The sequence below is a fragment of the Clarias gariepinus genome, chromosome 10 (assembly GCF_024256425.1).
Source record: "Clarias gariepinus isolate MV-2021 ecotype Netherlands chromosome 10, CGAR_prim_01v2, whole genome shotgun sequence".
Taxonomy (NCBI): domain Eukaryota; kingdom Metazoa; phylum Chordata; class Actinopteri; order Siluriformes; family Clariidae; genus Clarias; species Clarias gariepinus.
The window spans coordinates 27,897,488-27,916,488 of NC_071109.1; the positions used below are offsets into that span (position 1 = coordinate 27,897,488).

The window sequence follows — 19,001 nt, forward strand, 5'->3', positions numbered from 1 at the left end:
GTCCGGGACTGTAATCCGAAATTGATGTAGCTATCTTTATATGCCGTTTATTAATTTGTCTTCATAGATGCTTTACCCTGGTCAAGGTCACAGTAGATCCAGAGCCCTGGGTGTTTTTGACTAGCCAATCATCCTAGTCGCAGTATGTGCAGGTGTATTATCAGCCACTACTTGCATAAAGAGTTTAAAACCATTCATGAAAGACAGTCGTCCAAAATAAAATAATTTATTTCAAGGTTTTTCATACAAACATTAAAACGAGTCAGAATTTACCAATCATTAATAGCAGTGGCACTCATGTTATGCTACTTTGAAAGAGTCATTTTCTCTACACCTGCAGCAGATCACAGGACAACCGATCCGCTGTATTCACACAACTATGGTATAATCCATAAGCATGGTCACATTACAAGTTTTTCCAGTTACAGTCAAATAAATGACCGAAGCAGGCTCTTTAATTACACACCTGGCCTAATGCAGCGTTCGAGAATACACAAGCGAGCAAACATTTGCGCTGTACTTAACACACATGCAGAAAATACACACAGCACTCGAGAACTCAAACTGCCAAAGTACATCTTTGTCCATCACAAAGATTTTTTTAAGCACATCTTACTTTTGCCGTACATGACCAGGTTAGAAAAGGAAAGTTTACAGGAAGCACTTTGTGTATAGGAGACCAGCAAGAGTTCACTGGTTTTAAAAGGTTTTTGGCACTAGTAACTTGATATGGAGGGGCACGTCTCAGGAGACACTCACTGAGCTTATTCAAACTAATCCAAGGATGTAACATTATACGTACGGGTGAGTGACAAATAAAAGGAATAAAACATAAGCCAACAAGACTGCTTAAATGCACATCAGCATGGACTCCAAATATTTAGAAGTGTATTTCTTTTAAACCAGAATGCATCAGTTGGTGTTCAGGTTGGTCCCAGAGGTGTTTGACTTACGGTGTTAAGATCTTGTGAATCTAAAGAGTATAGCGTATGATTTAAATAATTTCCATTCTAGACAGATTTCTATCCTGGAAGAGACCGCTCTCAATCAGGACTGAAATGCTTCATCATAGGAATAATGGATTAATTGACATTGACACGCCACACTAAGGGGGACAAATATATGCCCTGAACAGTATATCATAGGCAGTAGTTTTCCCTTTACTTTATCACTGGTATGTTTATAAAATCTGCATTCTGTGCTTTTTTTGTCCATTTCCCTTGCTGCCTCCAAGAGGCACGTAGGCACAAAGGAGTCAAGATAAAGAAAAAGGATTGGCTTCACTTCCAGATGTAACTTTTTTTTTTTTTTTTACAACTAATTAAAAGCTGGGGTGGTATCGATGTTTATGTATTTTTTTGTAAAGTTCTGAACTTGTTATTTTCTCATTCAACTGTTATTGGCAATAAAAGTTTGAACCCTTACAGGCAGTGGTGGTTCAAGTGGTTTAGTTGAGGCTCTGAGTTGTTGATCAGATGGTTGGAGATTTAAAGTGTTGCCACTGCTAGGTTGGCACCCTTGGGTAATCCCCTTAAACCATATGCCCATATAAAATATCCAGCCCAGGGCAAGTCCCAAGAAATGGGTGGGTTGCAGCAGGATGGGTATCCAGTGTAAACTAACTTGGAGGAATGATCAATGTGACCCAAAGTTGCGACCCAAAGAAAGGGAAAAGTCCAAAGGGGAAAAAAAGTCTTAAACTCTAACAATTCATTCCTACAGAACTACCATTTTAAAAGGAATAACTTTATAACAGATTTTTTTTTTTTTTACATCTCTTAGAATCCAAAGAATGATTCTTATTGACATAATGGTTGTAATTTCCATTTACCATTATATACCCATAAATATTTATTGACAAAATGTAACAACTTCTTTTAGGCTTTAGTCATAAATTAGTTTGAGTAAATAGGCCTTGTGTTCACTTTCACAATACGAAAATGTGTCAAAGATATTTTATGCAATAATGACAGAAACAGGTGCCAGGGGTTCTTTGGTTTGTCGCTGTGATTGAACCCATAACCTTCTGCAGAACTCCATAACAAAGGGTTCAGGGAAATTTAGAAGACCTTTAAAAAGCTAGAACTATCACAATCCGAGCAAACCTTAAGAAACCCTGTTGAAGTAGATAAAGCTTAGAGCTAAAAAAAAAAAACGCTGCTTTTAATTTCTTCTAGACCCATAGTTAGTTCTTCACTACTTCATTAAATAGTTGCATTCATCAAAGACTAAATCATAAAAGCAATCCAAATGAACACATGTTCATATATGTCTAAGTGCACTGGCCCGGCGAGACTGGACCTTAAACACAGCATGTTTGATTGAGTTCAAGCTGTAGTCGAGAGAAGAGATTAGGCGAGGAGCCGCAGCACCTGAGCTCGGACCTCCCCGTCCGGGTGGGACAGGAGTGCAGGGAGTTTGCCGTGTATCTGAGACGAGCTGTCTAGCAGCACGCAGTAGAGGGAGTCCGGGCGGCTCCTCAGCACTTCTGCCACCTGTGCAGACGGTCTCCAGGCCCGCAGGTTCCCTACGAAGACCAGAAGGCGAAGAAGAACTTCTGTGCTCGTGCAGGAATCAAAGAGGAACACCAGGGAGGCAGGAGCCTGTACAAGTAAAACCACAACTGGAGTTAATTTCTTTTAGCATGTCAGTTGTTTTAAAACATTTATTATTAAATATACAGTGGGGCAAAAAAGTATTTAGTCAGCCACCGATTGTGCAAGTTCTCCAACTTAAAAAGATAAGAGAGGCCTGTAATTTCATCATAGGTACGTATACCTCAACTATGAGAGACAAGTTAAGACAATAAAAAAAAAAAAAATCAGAAAATCACATTGTAGGATTTTTAAAGAATTTTAAAAATAATCAAATTATGGTGGAAAATAAATATTTGGTCACCTGCAAACAAGCAAGATTTCTGGCTCTCACAGACCTGTAACTTCTTCTTTAAGAGACTCCTTACTTTTTTGCCCCACTTGCTACAACACAGCACCCAAAGGAGCCGCTGACAGCATCCCAGTGCCTACAGTTTTCCCAGAGGCTTTGTGTGATCATTTTGATCCATACATATTTTCTTACACATTTTTCATCATTTTCTTTTGATCCTGTACAGCTGCCTTGCAACAATGATGCTATACAAATAAAATTGAATTGAATTGTGGTGTCATGCCCCGAGGGGCCAGAACCACCCCGGAGGCACAAGGAAGAGCAACACAATACTGGGCTTAGTGTTTTGCATTGTAAGGCTCCATGTTGCAATACCTGACAAGCAAGAACACTACCCTCTAAAACTCTTTAGTAAGAGTAGATACTCATTTAAAACTATTAAAAATTCTGGTTTATAGAGACACGAATGAACTGGTAAACATGTTAACTTGTACCAACGGACTCTATCTTCTGCCAGAAGATAAAAGTTAATATTCTGAGTGCATAATATGGAACAATTCACAAAGAATTCCTCTTATCTGCCTAAGCACACATTTTTTATAAGGGGTGTTCAAGTCAAACCAAAACTTTTGATTGTACAGAATAACACAAAACACTTACGAGACTAAAACCTCCCTTTATTTCTCTATACAATCCCCTTCTACACTAATGGACTTATCCCAACGTTTCACTAGTGCTTAGTGCATCAAGGTAGAAAGTTTTCACAGTACACCAGAGCCACGATCTCAAGTCTGAAATGCTGGCCTCCCAGGAACTCCAAACATATGGAAATGGCTTAGAGTGGGATCAGGACGGTACAGGAATGTGGAAATAACTCCCCGGCAAGTTCTGTAATGCGCAAGTGGTGTTCGGGAATGATTGCGCGAACAGTTCTCACATGTTCATCTCTTCTGCAATTTGATGACAAGGTATCCGTCAAATTTTAATGATCAGGTGTTCATTCATTAAATGATCACCCGCTGAAGGTTTAACAGCTGCTAATAGCCTCATCTCAGTACTATAAGTCCTGGTTTGACTTGAACGCAATCCATTCAGAAGGAGTTTCCAGTTCTACTTATTTAAGCAAATGCATCCATACTTCACCTGGGCTTGTACTATGTCGTCCATTATGTCTGGATTAGACGATAAATTCACTAGAACCTTCAACACCTGAATCTGCAAGCATAAATGTGAAAAGACAAGAATATGTAAACCAATTTACTCCATGAGATCACAGTAACATAAAAAGCAAGTGTTGTAAAGCACCTGAAGAGCGCCGTTGCTCACTACGAGCAGTGACAGGAGGAGTGTGATGGAGCTCTTTAGTAAATGCTGATGGTTATCCGTGACTGTCAAATTAGTCAGTAACCTCAGTGCCGCCAGCTGAAGATCCGAGTTGACGGGAGACATCTCGATCAGCTCCAACACTGACGGGACGTAGATCTGAACAGAAGGAGTTTAGAGATTACACTGTAGCAGCGCTGAACAAGATGCTTTGTAATGAAGATTTATCAGAACTCTAAAGCGAACCTTGAGCTGCTCCTGATTGGGGATGTTCATGCTCAGGTTATTCAAGGCGTTCAGAGCCTGCGCTCTGACATCAGGTTCAGGGTCAGACAGGAAGCTGGCGATGATGTGAAGACCTCCCAGTTCACGCAGGAAATCCTGGAAGGAGATAAATGTCTAACTAAGAACTTTATTATATTTATTACATATGAAAATGATACCATTTGCGGTATAGTGTTTTCTAACTAACCGCAATGCGATCAATACAGAAGCCATAATTATGTAATGGTGGTAAAGGAATGTGTATGCACCACTGATGTGAGTGTATCTGCTGGAGCAGTGTTGCTACACCCGATACTGGCTACTTAATTAAACACAACTAACCTCTTAGTCCATATTTAAAGGTCTACTAAAAAATAATTATTCAAGAATCTTTGACTGGTGGAGTCGTATTTCAGCTGGAATATTACGAGACACTTTTGGAAACCTTTAATACTTGTTTTAAACCCAACTCACAGGTGATTTATGGCATGAGGATTCTCTACAAGACTTATGAATAAAGTTTTGTTAAAGAATTGGATTGTTTGTGGACATGTTTAGTTTTTTATAGGTGATACCTGATTTACTGTAAAAGCTGCAGCGTTTCCTAAAGTTATAAGGACTTGTGTTCTCTCAGTCGGACTCGGGCTGCTCTGTAGGAGAGAGAGAAGCATGCTGAGGTGACGAGGCTCCAGACTGCTGGGGGATTTGGAGAGAATCTCACCTGAGAGGAAACAGGATGAAGAAAATATACATTTTAAATGTTTTATTATTATTATTATAAAAGAACTTGGATGTTATCGAAGAATCTTGGACGTTATCGAAGATCAACTTTTAATTTAAAAATATTATAATGATAATAAAAAAGCTATGTTTTTATTAAATTAAAATGCTGAATTTTTATGTTAGATAAAAAAATTATTGAATTTTTATGTATTTATTTATTTTTTAAATGTAATCTTCAATACCATCCACGATTTCTTCCACTATTTACATGTTGGTCCATTTTTACTGTTAATGTTTTCTTACAATGCCATTCAACTACTTGCTGATAGTGGCATCAGTGTGATTTTTCAACCTCCGTTAAACAACAAAGAAATAGAAGAAGAAGAACTACAAAGTATAATTCAGGAAACTCAAGAAGTTGCCCCAGCAATCTGAAATACTTTTCCTACTGGAAAAGGTAAAGATCCCATTTCCTACTTACTGATAAATGCAGTAATAAAAATCCTCCACCTGTGACGTCAGTACATAACTACACAATCTTAAAAGAATATTAAAAATAAACCATCACCAAATCACTTAAAACATCACAAAGATACAATATAGATATATTTAATGTGTCTCAGGTGGAAAATCTCTTTTAAACCAGAAATAATAAGAGGAACTCTTGAACTGCTTAGACCACAGATGCGGTTCATACGAAAAGACAGGAGAACACCACAAGAGGTTTTCCAGAACAAGGGAGGTTCTCCAGAACCAAAGAAATTCTTCAGGCCCACAGAAGGTTCTCCAGCACCGGGGACATTCCCCAGAAACAGAGGGATTCTCCAGAAACAAAGAAGTTCTCCAGGACCAGGGAGGTTCTCCAGTACTGTAGAGGTTCCCCATGATCAAACAAGATCTCCAGTACCGGAGAGGTTCCCCAGAACCAAAGATGATCTCCAGTACCGGAGAGGTTCCCTAGAACCAAAGATGATCTCCAGTACCGGAGAGGTTCCCTAGAACCAAAGATGATCTCCAGTACCAGAGAGGTTCCCCAGAACCAAAGATGATCTCCAGTACCGGAGAGGTTTCCTAGAACCAAAGATGATCTCCAGTACCACAGAGGTTCCCCAGAACCAAAGATGATCTCCAGTACCGGAGAGGTTCCCTAGAACCAAAGATGATCTCCAGTACCAGAGAGGTTCCCCAGAACCAAAGATGATCTCCAGTACCGGAGAGGTTTCCTAGAACCAAAGATGATCTCCAGTACCACAGAGGTTCCCCAGAACCAAAGATGATCTCCAGTACCGGAGAGGTTCCCTAGAACCAAAAATGATCTCCAGTACCGGAGAGGTTCCCTAGAACCAAAGATGATCTTCAGTACCGGAGAGGTTCCCCGGGACTGAAGAGGTTCTCTAGTACCGGAGAGATTCTCCAAAGATCTGAGAGGTTCTTCAGGACAAGGGAGGTTCTCCATGACCAAAGAGGTTCTTCAGAACCACAGAACGTTCTCCAGGACTGGAGAGATTCCCCAGGAACAGAAAGATTTTTCAGAACCACAGAAGGTTCTCCAGGACCGGAGAGATTTCCCAGGAACAGAGAGATTCTCCAGGACCACAGAAGGTTCTCCAGGACCACAGAGAGGTTCTCCAGGACCACAGAGAGGTTCTCCAGGACCAGAGTAGGATCACAGCTGTATGATGCATGATTTGTTGTCATGTATTTCGGCTTACTTGATGTAACTTCTGTTCTCATATTCCCACTAACGACGTTAAACCCGGACACTTTGGCCACGAGGCTCCCTGGCTGTATCACCCCACTGTCTCCCGCCTTCAGGCTCCTTCTCTCCGGATCTTCTCTGCAGGAACGCAGTAAGATTTTGTACAGTCCATACGAAGCTCCTGCTCCTGCTACGATGCCCAATAAAGCCTTCATATTGCCTAGTTTCTGTAAAACCCCGTCCTCACTCATCATGATATAACAATAATTATTTTATAAACTAGATTTGAAGACTACTTCTTGGGAATAAAGACTTCCTTTGACAACCCATGGCTGGTCTAAAGCGCACTTGTTCCTAGCCACCGTACAACTCGGTGGGCGAGTATTAAACCGCGAGCGCTGTGATAGAGGAGTGCACTATACAGGGCACAAGAGCCATTACCTTACGCACTGAGTAGTGCGCTAAGAGTGAAAGCACAGAACGGTTTGAAACTCCGCCTGTTACAACGCCTTGCAGCAGTGGCCAATCGAAAGGTTTCACGGAGTTTATTTATAGCTTTATTAATTATTTTTTATTTTTTTGGTTGCGTGTGAAACATAACGCCAGGGCTAAAAAAAAAACAAACCAAAAGGCCAAATTGTTTTATTACTTCTATTATATTTAGCGTGAACTGGAGTTGTTTCATTGTTTGTTATGGAAAACATTAAGATATTTTCTCCATATAATGTTATCTATAACATTTCACAAGATTGGAGAATACAGATAGAGGGATCTTCTAGATTTACATTTAGGCATTTGGCAGACGCTCTTATTCAGAGCGACTTACATTTTTTAAAAATCTTATTATGCAATTGAGGGTTAAGGGCTTGGTGGTCATGGGGTTTGAACCTGAGATCTTCCAAACCGTAATCCAATGCCTTAACCACCCACACAGGTTTTCAACTGGGTTGAGGTCTGGGAACTGAGATGGCCATGAGAGGAGCTTGAACCATTTCTGAATCATCATTATCCCGCTGAAAGACCCAATGACGACCCATCTTCAGCTTTCTGACAGAGGACATCAGGTTTAGATTTAAAATGTCCTGGTATTTTCAAAACTTCATGATGCCATGCCCCATAACAAGGTTCCCAGGGCCTTTGGAAGAGAAACAGGCCCACAGCATCACAGATCCTCCATCATACTTCACAGTGGGCATGTTGTGCTTTTCCACATACTCATCTTTTGTTTTACACCAGACCCAGGCAGTGTTTGTTGCCAAAAAGTTTTATCTTGGACTCATCTGACTGTAGCACATAGTCCCAGTACAGATTGGCAAACTCCAGAAGTTTATGTAATTCTAGGTGAGGAAAGACTTTGTGACCCCAAGATTTTATTTTTTTTACTTCTCTTCCCATCCTCCTCATTGTGTGTGGTGGCAAGATAAACTTAGTCCTTGTTTATCACTGTTCCAGGTGTTTTAAACTTCATAATGATTCCTCTGACTGTAGATATGGGCAAGTTTAAAGAAGTGGCTATTTTCTTGTAGACATTGCCTGATTTATGAAGGTCGACAAACATCTGCCTTACTTAAAAGGGTGTTTTCTTGTCTTTCCCATGATGAAGAGTGTCACATCATATTTATACCACAGGTAAACAGGAAGTCATGAATTATGAATTAAAAGTTAAAAGATACTCTAATCAACTTTATAAACTACAGTAAAAATGACAAAGATGCTTCAATTACATTTATTTTATCAGAAATATATTTTTATAAATTATCAGAAATAAATACCAAAATTCTGTATATTTACTTAATTTTTTTCTTTATTTACACACAATTTCTAAATTTCTATATTTTGCACTAAATTTATTTATTTTTTCTATATTTTGCTATATTGTACATAATGTCCTTATTTGTACAGAATATTTTTTATCATATTTATTGTAGTTAAATTCATTTTCTATTGTATTGCTTTTTATTCATATTTATTTTTATCTGTAAGGTTTTTTTTTTAAGGTCACGGGCGGTCGTGTAAGCATTTCACTGCATATCGTACTGTATATGACTGTGCACGTGACATAAAATTTGAATTTGAATTATTTCTAAATTAAGTGCAACATCAGGAAGTGATACATAGTTTTCATTTATTCAACAACATCTTTATAAGCAGTATTGATACACTATACATATAACAAAACTAAAAACATACATAAGAACTCTCTTCATTTTGAACTTAAAGGCAAATCCTCAGAGCTCCCCAGTTTAAGCGTCTCGAACCAGCTCTGAGTCTTGATGCTCACGGGGCCTCTGTCAGCACTGGCACTGATCCAGCAGTCCTCCTGAGTGCCACCATTCAGCGGTCCTGAACACAGACCAATTCAGTGTGGTTACTAGAGCACAATGACTACAAAGACATGTATCTAATATTCCACAGATGCTTGTTCACACTGTTTACTGTGTTTACTTGGCCCTAAAACGCCCACTGTTTTCTTTGTGATGAGTTTGTGATAATAAAATGTACACTACCAGTCAAAATTCCATTCCTTATAATTACATGGTCTCTCCGGATTTTTATTTCTTTTCCTTTGTAAAACAATTCTGAAGGCGTACAAAATGTACAATAATATCCTTTTTTGTATCCAATTTGTATTTAAATATATTACTCAGGGTTAATAGCAAATAATTAGAGGATATTAAATATTAAAGTGAAAAAAAAAACAAAGAAAAAACAACTCTACATGAATTCCAGACTATGCATCTAACACCTATAATTAAGTACAGCTTTTCATTTTTAAATTATTGCAATTTAAATTTTTATGTGATTAATTGTGCAGCAGCAGTTATCACTGTCAGCTCCTTCAACTGGACACTGTAAAGTCAGAGCTTTAATAGCTTGGCTACAATCTTTGCTTATAAAGAGACACTACTCACCAGTAAGCACAGTCTTTCCCTCAGATGATTGCATTTGTGTCTCCTGAGCGATCTCTGAGCTGGCGTCCACTGTCGTCCCGCACAACTGCACCCAGGCCTTTAAAGTGGATGGAACCCGAACACTCACGGCACCTTCACAGAAAGAGCAAGCTTTTATAGGAAATAAATCACACTCTTTCAATTATTATATCCTAGATCTTTATATACTGCCTGGAACAGGATTAAGAACCCTTTAGCACATTATTAAAACCTGGAAGGATAGTACTACATCATCAGCTTCACAAGCACTTGATAAAGTTGCATTGTTCAAAATATTAACAGGGAAAAAGCATATCTATGTTTAATAGTGAAAGTACAAGCATTCCCATAGTGCTGTGTGTTTATAGGAAAACCACTTGTTAGTGAGAGGTCATGTGGTCTGATGACTCCAAACTGACTCTATTTCAGATTGATGATTAAATCAGGGTAAGAAAGAAGAAGCTCATTAAACGATGGACCCATCATGCATAGCAGCCACTGTACCAGCATCTGGAGGCGGGGTTATGATCTGGGGTCACTTTAGTTGCTCAGGTCTAGACTCATGCAACATCATGTGGCAATAAAATAAAGTCAGTTATCGACTTGAATGTACTGAATAACCAGGGTGTCACATCTATGGCGTTTTTCTACCCTGATGGCACGGGTATGTTCCAGGACTCAGACTGTGAAAGAATGGTACTGGGAGCAAAAGGGATCATTTTCACACATGAACTGGACACCACACTGCGTTCTGTAATCAAAGCAAAAGGTCATGGTTACTGTAAAGTACCTTGCTGTGTACGAAGCTCAGCTGTTCCTGTTTGGCTGACGAACGCATCAATGTTTCCGCTCTTAGTGTGCGCTCTCAGGGAGCCGCTGGAACTGTCTGCAAGGATCAGATTAAGTCTTTATGCGTTTAACACTTTAAACCTTTTTAAAATTTTCACTTCAGACAGAAAGCGTACATACCGATGATGATATCTCCTGTGTCACTCGTCACAAACGCTTCACCTGTTCAATCAATCAGAACGCATACTCAAAATGTAGGATTAACTGAATTAAAACAGGTATGATTGGGTAGCGGTTACTATACTAAAATCCATAATTTCTAAAATGAGATTAAAAACATATGTTATACACACAAGAGTGGCTCTAATTATTCTTACAAAATAAGACATGATTATGGCAGCGACAACTACTGTTTTGACGTGCTGGATATGTAAGAAGTAACGCAAAAACAGTCGATGAAGTTGAAGAGTGGAAGTTGTCCTGCAAAACCCCTGAGGACTTTCCTGTGCTGGACAAAATGACTGACTCTTACACAACACTGACACTGGAGACTCCTTTTAGAAATGTTACATCATCAACAATTATACAGGCAGGTTTTTCCTCGGTCCTGTAATCCAATGTAACTTCAATAAACTACGTGAGACGTGCAACCTTCTGAAAATCCCCCAGAACTGAATCTGGAGAGAGTTCTGGATCGCTCTGGTTTCTCACCATGTAAATGCCCAATATGGATGTTCCCAGAAGAGGAAGCCACAGCACTGGACTCGGCATACAAGGCTTTCACGTTTATCGGACCGTGTTCTGTGGACATATTTATGGACGTCCCCTGGACCTTCTTAATGTCAACTCTCTGAAAAGCGTACACAAATTATGCCATCATTTAGTGTTACATAAATTGTATCATTTGTATAGTACATATCAAATATACAGTAGTATGTAAGATGTAAGTTGTTTACACTCTGTCCTGCAGTCGTTATCTCCACATCACCGTGGATAGTGCCCATGCCAGTGATGTTCCCTCCACTAGACTGTACCTGCACGTTCCGACTCTAAAAATTATAATAATAAACACCATAAAATAAGAGCTGTGAGAAATATTTTGTGCAGTTTATTTTAATATACAATAAAACAACAGCTGCCTAATCAAATGCAAAACTTGCAATGGATTTTTCTGATTTAAGACGCATTACCTTGACAGACTGAAGGACGCAGTCACCTCTTTCCGTCTGTACCCGGCACATATCACTTTCCATGTTCTGGATCCTTACACTGCCGGTCCCATGAGTAACAACCTGAAGGTCTGCAGAGACAAAAGTTTATCAGTCTTTATAAAAGTTTTTATAAAAGTTTCATGGTAATTGACCCCTAAAAGCGGATGTTAAAAGAAACATTTATTTAATTAATTAATTAAAAATACTAATTCCGACAATGACACAGACATGCATTGTTAAGAAGTGCAGCAGGTAGTATTATTCCCATGTTGATCCTCTGTTAACTTCTGCAGGTTCTCCTCTGTAGTTATCTGGTTTCCTCCCAACTCCAAAATCACATTATTATTATTTAACCTGGCTACTGACTTTACAATTAAAATAACCAAACAAAACCAACTCTTTATAGCTTTACTATGCTTATTGTTTAATTAAAAGTGTGTATCGTGCACAGTTTATTATGCTTATACTACGGTAGAGTAGTGGTCCTTGAGAGCAAGATCAGATTTACACACTAAAGCAACGTTCCTTAATGGGAACAACTGGAGGAAATATACAGTTTAATTCTGAGTGTACTGTAAATGAGGGTATGAATGTGTGTGCAAAGTGGACTCCAACTATTCACCCACTCTTCTTACTGAAGATGAATAAATGACTGAATGTTCCTTTGAGTTTTTAAATGTCTTTATCTACATCCACAAGACAGGCGGCACGGTGATATGGTACCAAGCACCGTGCCCGCGAACCTTCAGGGTTTGGGTTCGATTCCCGCCTCTGCGTTCTGCATGCATGGAGTCTGCATGTCCTTTCTGTGCTTGGTGGGCTTCCTCCGGGTGCTCAGGTTTTCTCCCACAGGTCAAAGACATGAAGATTCGGTTAATGTTCCCAAATTGCCCGTAGTGTGTGAATGAGTGTGTGAGTATACATGTGCAGGCGGTAGATTGGTGCCCCTGAATAGGCTCAAGGTCTCCGGTGACCCTGAACAGGATGGCCGGTAAAGAAAATGAATGAATGAATAAATGAAGTCTTAAAGACTTAACATTAGAGACACACACCAGTTTTAACAGGAGCTGTGAGTTCCACAGACAGATTACTGATGGACTCCTCGTTGAGGACCTGCACTTCCTGGCTCTGATCATTATACTGAACTCGAACCATGTCCAAAGCAGTGACGTCATCACCGCTGCGACCGCGAACGGTCACAAACACCTGATCCGCTCCTGGAGACGTGTGTGTGTCCAGGGGCTGCACGGAGACATTACAGTGTACATGGCAGTTGATTTTAATAAAAGGCTCGACTGTGAGAGTCCACTGTCTTAAAGGCTCGCTAGCGACATCCGAAAAAGTCCGAAAGACACGAACAGGACACGAGTGTCTTAAACATGCTTGCGGATATATCGAACGAAAGATTCCGTAAAACAAAGTGTGTCTCATTATAAAACTGAATACTGAGAGTGATGTTTAATCCGTTTTCACACACACACACACACACACACACACTGCGATAAACGCTCTAAACACAGAACTCAGAGTAAAGAACTGCGACTCGCGTCTCATTTATCAGCCGATTCGCAAGGCGCATGCGCATTGTCACATCGCGATGACGCAGCACTATCGCAGGTTTTAATTACAGCAAAAATGCTCAAACATAACCTAGAGGTGTACAATTAAAAAAAGAAAAGAAAAAAAAAACCCGATTAAATAGACCGTTGAATGGCAGTTTATTTACATAAAACTTAAAACTTATGAAATGCAACTGTCAATACAGTTATTTTTTTAAGAAACCAAATACACACAGTGTATATAACGTACTATGCATTAAATATTATGTATCTGAGGGACTAGTTTATACTTGTAAAAAAAAAGAAGAAGAAGAAGAGATAATAACACCTGGACTGCCCCCTAGTGGATATAGTGGATAAATGGACAATGTTCAATTAAGTTTGATGCAGGATGTTTTCAGATTTACAGTGATATAATATATTTAAAATACATTAATAATAATAACTGTCATCCCTACAAATATAATATTCTATATATTATGATTGAAGGTTAACGTTATATCTAATCCCAGTGATTGGTCTCTAAATGAATGCACACAAACATGCACATTTTATAGACAGAGTAATTAACCTGCAGAATTTTTTTTTTTTTGTAGTAGTAGTGTACACTATGATTTAATTATAATTAGAAATGTTATATGTTAATTTGTTGTTAATATAAATGTTAATAATGTTTTTGTCTACATTTAATGCCGTACAATACTGTACTATTTAGGCGAAATACACAATCCATGGTAACTATGGCAACCTGCAGCAGTCATAATTTGGTTCTGTTTGTAGATATATTGCCAATGAGGGGATGTTGCCAATGTTAAATCAGGATATTGATTAATGGACCCTGGTGTGCTAAGGAGTCACTGTGTATGGGAGGAAAATACAGCTAAAACAGACTACAGAAAATAACCACATAAAACCTGTGTTTCTGCACTTAAGCACATATTTCATGTATCTACCTTATTTAAGTAAGTTTTATTTATTTGTACTCTTCTACATCGTACAGCAAACATCTGTACTTTTACTTATCCACGTTTCTGCATGGCATTGCGTTATCTAACCACACTGTTGTGTAGAGTTTAACGTCGGTATTTCGCCACCTGATGACTATTGCATGACTTACCTTTTATTGCAGACGCACCTACTTATACAGTAGAGCTACTTGAAATCAGAAGCGGAGCTGGTTGTAATCGGCAAGAGAGTGAGAGAAAGTTTTTTTTACTAGAAAAAAATGACTGTGAGCTAATTCAAGCATTGTACTTTTGTACTTTTACTCAAGTAGACATTTACTGCCTTCTTCAAAAATAAATACATGTCCATCATATCAATGATTTCTTGATTATTTTCTTCTTTTAAATAGCAAATCAGTGTATTATTAGGCTTGGATTTTTTGGAGAATCCATGTGAATTACAGTAGTTTTATCTATAAAGTAGAGTTAAAAATGATCTGCACTTCCGTTATATTAAAGCTTCTATTGCCGGCCTCCTATCGGCGCTTTTCGTTCAAGGCTACTGGGTTCCCAGTCACTGCTGTGCAGGTGTGAATGTGTTACATCAGTTCATTTGTAACTGCAGTGCCAGTAAAACTGGACGCCCCACTAACCTCAAGGAGAATATGTCAAAAAATGTATTTGTCATTTCTAAAAATTAATTAAAATACATTTTACTCCCTGTGTGCGGATAATATTTGACTTACCCTTATTGTGCATGTGCAGTCTAGCTAGCTAACTTCGTTTGTAATTATTATTATTAAAAGTTGTAAAGCTTCCTAAAACATGCTGAAATCTACTTGATATATGTTTTGTGTCAGAAGAATCCATTCCACACACAGAAGCAGGAGAACAACATGTCGTTGTTACGTTCTCGTTTATTTGTCATTGTTACATGATCAGTACACATATATTGATGGCTTAATTCTATATAGATTTACATTGTACATGAACCCTTGTTTGAATCAGGCAGGAAAGGTTTGGTCGTACTGTCTCTACAGATTTCTTTTGGAGTTCTGAAAGGAAGAACCATCTCAAAACACAATAACTTAATTATTGCTCAATACAAAAACGATGGAGGATAATAATAATAATCATAATCATAATAATAATAATCATAATAATAAGTAGGACTGGGGGAATGTGAACTGTATACTTGCACAAGACAAAGCAACCCTTTTTGCTTGTTATTATCTAAAAACAGCGAATATCTACAGCAGGAAGAAAGTGATGAGTGCTAATGTGAAGTTCAGGACGTGAAAAGCAGGGCACGAGAGTGCTGAGCCCAGACCGAGTGGTAGTTTAGGTGTTTTGGGACGGAGCTGCGCTGACAATTCAGAGTCTGATCCGGCATCAGTTCCGACGACGACAAGCGTCCCAGACCAAACCTGACCTCAGATCAGTGATGGGAAACACTCGGTTATGTGGAGAACAGGAGGCATGCTTAACAACTGACAGACATAAATCATGAAACACAGTCTCGGGCTTATACAGTATCATGCAAACAGAGGCAGGAAAAACATACAGCTTGTCCAATATCAGTTCTAAAACATGAGAAGCTTTCTTCTACTGGTGGCTAACCCGGTCTGTTTTTACTCCGTTAATTGAAAAGCATTTTAACTTTACTTTCTGTTAAGCCTAAATCCTTTCCATAGCTTATTCCTATTTTTGTTCGCCGTCATTGTTTGACTTTCACACATGCCTTAAAACACTCTGAGCTACATTTAACACTTGTGCAATATTAATTTCATTATTAGTATCATTAAACCTCAGTCCCTTCACTCTAATCCAAATGTTTCGCAGTCAATCATCATCCAAAGTCTCGAAAGCCCTTCATGACTCCCACATTTGCTCACACTCTATCCTTTTCACGTAACTTACGAAAGTCGACTTATTTCACATTTGCTGCATTCGTCGTTCGAACCGGACAGCATATGCAGAGTTTGTCCCTTTTCTTGTGCACTAGGAGTGATAACATAGGGAACAAGGGGTCGATTAGCCCTTTGGGGCGACTGCACGTACTGTATCTCTGAGGGTCGGGGCACCTTGAGTTTTTAGGGGTTTTGGGATTTGCCCTACATTCCGAGCTTGGAGCATAAGGCTCCAGACAGCCCCGTCCCTCACAGACACATGAACAAGAAACACCCCTGAGTAATAGTAGTAGTAGTGGTAGTAATAGAGGAAGCTGAGAAAATGAAGTAACATTCAAGAAGATCGGTTTGAGCGGTTGTGTCTTGAAAGGGGAGACGACGCTGAGCACGAGGACCTCGTCTCGTTTGGGATACAATCACAGGGCAGCTCTAGCCAATCATCTCACAGCTCATGTGCTTGGCATGGCCTTAGTGCCAGCGCAAGTGCAGATCATTTTTCGCATCATTTGCTTCATCGTGGAACCAAAAAAGAGCCTGAATGCTGAGTGTGGTGTGGTTTCTGACTTTGTTCTCCTTTCCTTTGCTTTCTACATGCTTATCAGTTCTATGGCCTGGCTTATGACCGATGACCCATGACCTCTCCACCTGCACGCAGGTTCAGCCTCAGTTCGCAGTTCCGGGTTTGGTTCGTCTCGGATGGTGATTGTCTACAGAATGGAAACCGTGATGAACCGATCACAGGCAAAACCACTTCCATGTAGAAGGGGAGCGCATACCACAATGAGTATACGTAAAACATAACTCGTGTCAGATAGTGACGACATCAAAAAGCTAGAGAGGGGTACGCTTCGGTTACTGTAGTAGAGTTAAAGGAATGTCAAATGGCGCATCACAACGATTCTTTGGTAAAGTAGTGCACACTACTTCACTTTAGAACCAAAAGTCAAAGTGCTTGAAGCTTTTGCACTTCACATTTAGTATGCATGATTTGACTTAGGTGGTAAATATTATGTATTACAGTTAGTGTACAAGAGATTAACGCCCTCTACACAACAATACTATAAAACCAGGTAGAGGAATGCACCCACCACCTAGTGATTATTATGTTATCACGAATGGAGTGTACACATTATGAGCATGCAACATGCAACGTTTGGTGTACTTGAGTAGGACGCGCCATATGAGGAGTAAGTAAGTTATATGTATTTAAGCCAGGACTACAGCTAGGATACTAGTGATCAAGGCAGGAGTAGTGCACACTTCTCTGAGAATACTACAGTTAAATGGTATCGTTTATACAGTAGCTCTTAGAGTGGTGCACTAGCATTAGCATGCTAAAGCTGGATAGCGTTATCATGGCTTAAACAGTGTAGACTATAATAAGTATACTGTTTAACTGGTGTAGTAGTGAGTAGTGCAGTGAACCTTATCTGTTTTAGAGGTTTATAATACTGCTTGAATTCTATTTGAAATGACGTAGTATTGACATCCCACAATGCACTGCAATATGTGACAACAAGATTACTTACCAAATACGATTGTTTAACTGATTTGATAGAAAAACGGGCTATTTCGAGCTATTCAGCAGAAGGATTTCGCAACACACATGAGCTGCAGTGTTTGGCTAAGAACTGACATCTTCACATCTCTTTTGCTCATGGCCAAGACAGCCACTGGACGTCCCTCAACCTGCCTTCTGGATAATAAACCCTACGATGGTGAAATCCATGCACAAATGTAGGTCTCCGGTATATCAACCAGGCCCAAGAGCATGTAGCTGGGTTACAAGCTACAAGATTAGCTCGCTAGCTAACTAAACAAATTCCATTCATCCATCTAGGAACCTCTGTAGTCCAACTTATCTGCATGTCTTTGGACTGTGGGAGGAAACCGGAGTACCTGGAGAAAACCTGCCAAGCACAGAGAGAGCAAGCAAACTCAATGCACACAGACCCGGAGACAGGAATCGAACCCGGAGCCTGGAGGTGCAAGAACACCCCTTATCATTTTTGTTGTTGTTGTTGTTTTCTTTTTATTTATTTATTTATTTTTACTCAAAATTCATCTGCGCCTTCATCAAAGCCACCAGTCACTCCAGGAGACCGTGATAGGACATGAGAGCACAGGATCATGGGAGTCGGTGTCGAGGCTGGCGTGATGTTGGAAGGACAGAGGAGGACACTGAAGCGAAAAAACACGAATACACTTTGCGCAACAACAGAAGTCATGAAACAAGCAGAAGAGGAGAGCGGCGCAGTGTGTCGATTTACAGAACAGAAACGCACAGAGGAACAAATCTCTGCCCTTTCCTTCAACTCAGTCCCTACTGCTATCTGTTTCATGCCCTCCATCTACACATGTGTGTTGTGTGTGTGTTTGTGTGTGTGTATGTATGTGTGTGTGTGTGTGTGTGTAAGCTGAGCTCAACAGGACACCTCCATGGTGTGGCTGACTTGACCCACACCCTCGGTGCTGTCTGAGTGTGTGCACGCTCGGTTGCGGGTGCCGTCCACTGAGCCGCCGCTGGTCAGAGAAGCAGTGCGAGAGCGCGCCAGCCGAGTCATACTGGCCGAGGGCACTGGGAAAGAGACACAGAGAGACACATAGAGAGAGAGACACACACAGAGAGACAGAGACAGAGAGAGAGAGAGAGAGAGAGGTTCAACAGTAGTACAAATTAGTTGTTCTGCATGCTATGAAGCGAGGAGGGTGGTTAGGATGGCATGCTGGAATTCCTTACAGTAGCTCATCGACCTGAATTCA

The 19,001-nt window shown here is 39.9% G+C and overlaps 3 protein-coding genes across 9 annotated transcripts in view; all 3 read right to left on the reverse strand.

Annotated features, from left to right (window-relative positions):
• Positions 1–210: 210 nt before the first annotated feature.
• armc10 (armadillo repeat containing 10) lies at positions 211–7,263 on the reverse strand. Its single transcript, XM_053505093.1, has 6 exons — positions 6,909–7,263; positions 5,049–5,194; positions 4,456–4,590; positions 4,192–4,368; positions 4,030–4,101; positions 211–2,603 (listed from the first exon to the last, which is right to left on the reverse strand). Exons 1-6 carry the CDS (start codon positions 7,147–7,149, stop codon positions 2,352–2,354), a joined length of 1,023 nt encoding a protein of 340 aa, XP_053361068.1. The 5' UTR covers positions 7,150–7,263; the 3' UTR covers positions 211–2,351.
• A 1,740-nt stretch (positions 7,264–9,003) lies between these two features.
• fam185a (family with sequence similarity 185 member A) lies at positions 9,004–13,306 on the reverse strand. Its single transcript, XM_053506155.1, has 8 exons — positions 12,878–13,306; positions 11,805–11,914; positions 11,571–11,663; positions 11,326–11,464; positions 10,795–10,836; positions 10,616–10,711; positions 9,808–9,939; positions 9,004–9,238 (listed from the first exon to the last, which is right to left on the reverse strand). The coding sequence occupies exons 1-8, from the start codon at positions 13,254–13,256 to the stop codon at positions 9,099–9,101; spliced, it is 1,131 nt and encodes a 376-aa protein (XP_053362130.1). The 5' UTR covers positions 13,257–13,306; the 3' UTR covers positions 9,004–9,098.
• Positions 13,307–15,227: 1,921 nt separating this feature from the next.
• ndrg4 (NDRG family member 4) overlaps positions 15,228–19,001 on the reverse strand; it is a 41,374-nt gene continuing 37,600 nt past the window's right edge. For all 7 annotated transcript variants that reach the window (XM_053505546.1, XM_053505543.1, XM_053505547.1 and 4 more), the window contains one exon: positions 15,228–18,816. In XM_053505546.1, the coding sequence (XP_053361521.1) occupies positions 18,662–18,816 (155 nt within the window). In that variant the 3' untranslated portion in view covers positions 15,228–18,661. The remainder of the gene's footprint in view (positions 18,817–19,001) is intronic.

Coding starts and splice junctions, on each gene's coding strand:
- fam185a (XM_053506155.1), bottom strand. CDS start 13,256: ATGAGACACACTTTGTTTTACGGAATCTTTCGTTCGATATATCCGCAA. Junction 10,837..11,325: donor CCATATTGGGCATTTACATG/GTGAGAAACCAG, acceptor TTGATTGAACAG/GTGAAGCGTTTGTGACGAGT. Junction 9,940..10,615: donor TGAGCTTCGTACACAGCAAG/GTACTTTACAGT, acceptor CTTTCTGTGAAG/GTGCCGTGAGTGTTCGGGTT.
- armc10 (XM_053505093.1), bottom strand. CDS start 7,149: ATGATGAGTGAGGACGGGGTTTTACAGAAACTAGGCAATATGAAGGCT. Junction 4,591..5,048: donor CAGCTTTTACAGTAAATCAG/GTATCACCTATA, acceptor ATCTCCTTCCAG/GATTTCCTGCGTGAACTGGG. Junction 4,369..4,455: donor CCAATCAGGAGCAGCTCAAG/GTTCGCTTTAGA, acceptor CCTTCTGTTCAG/ATCTACGTCCCGTCAGTGTT.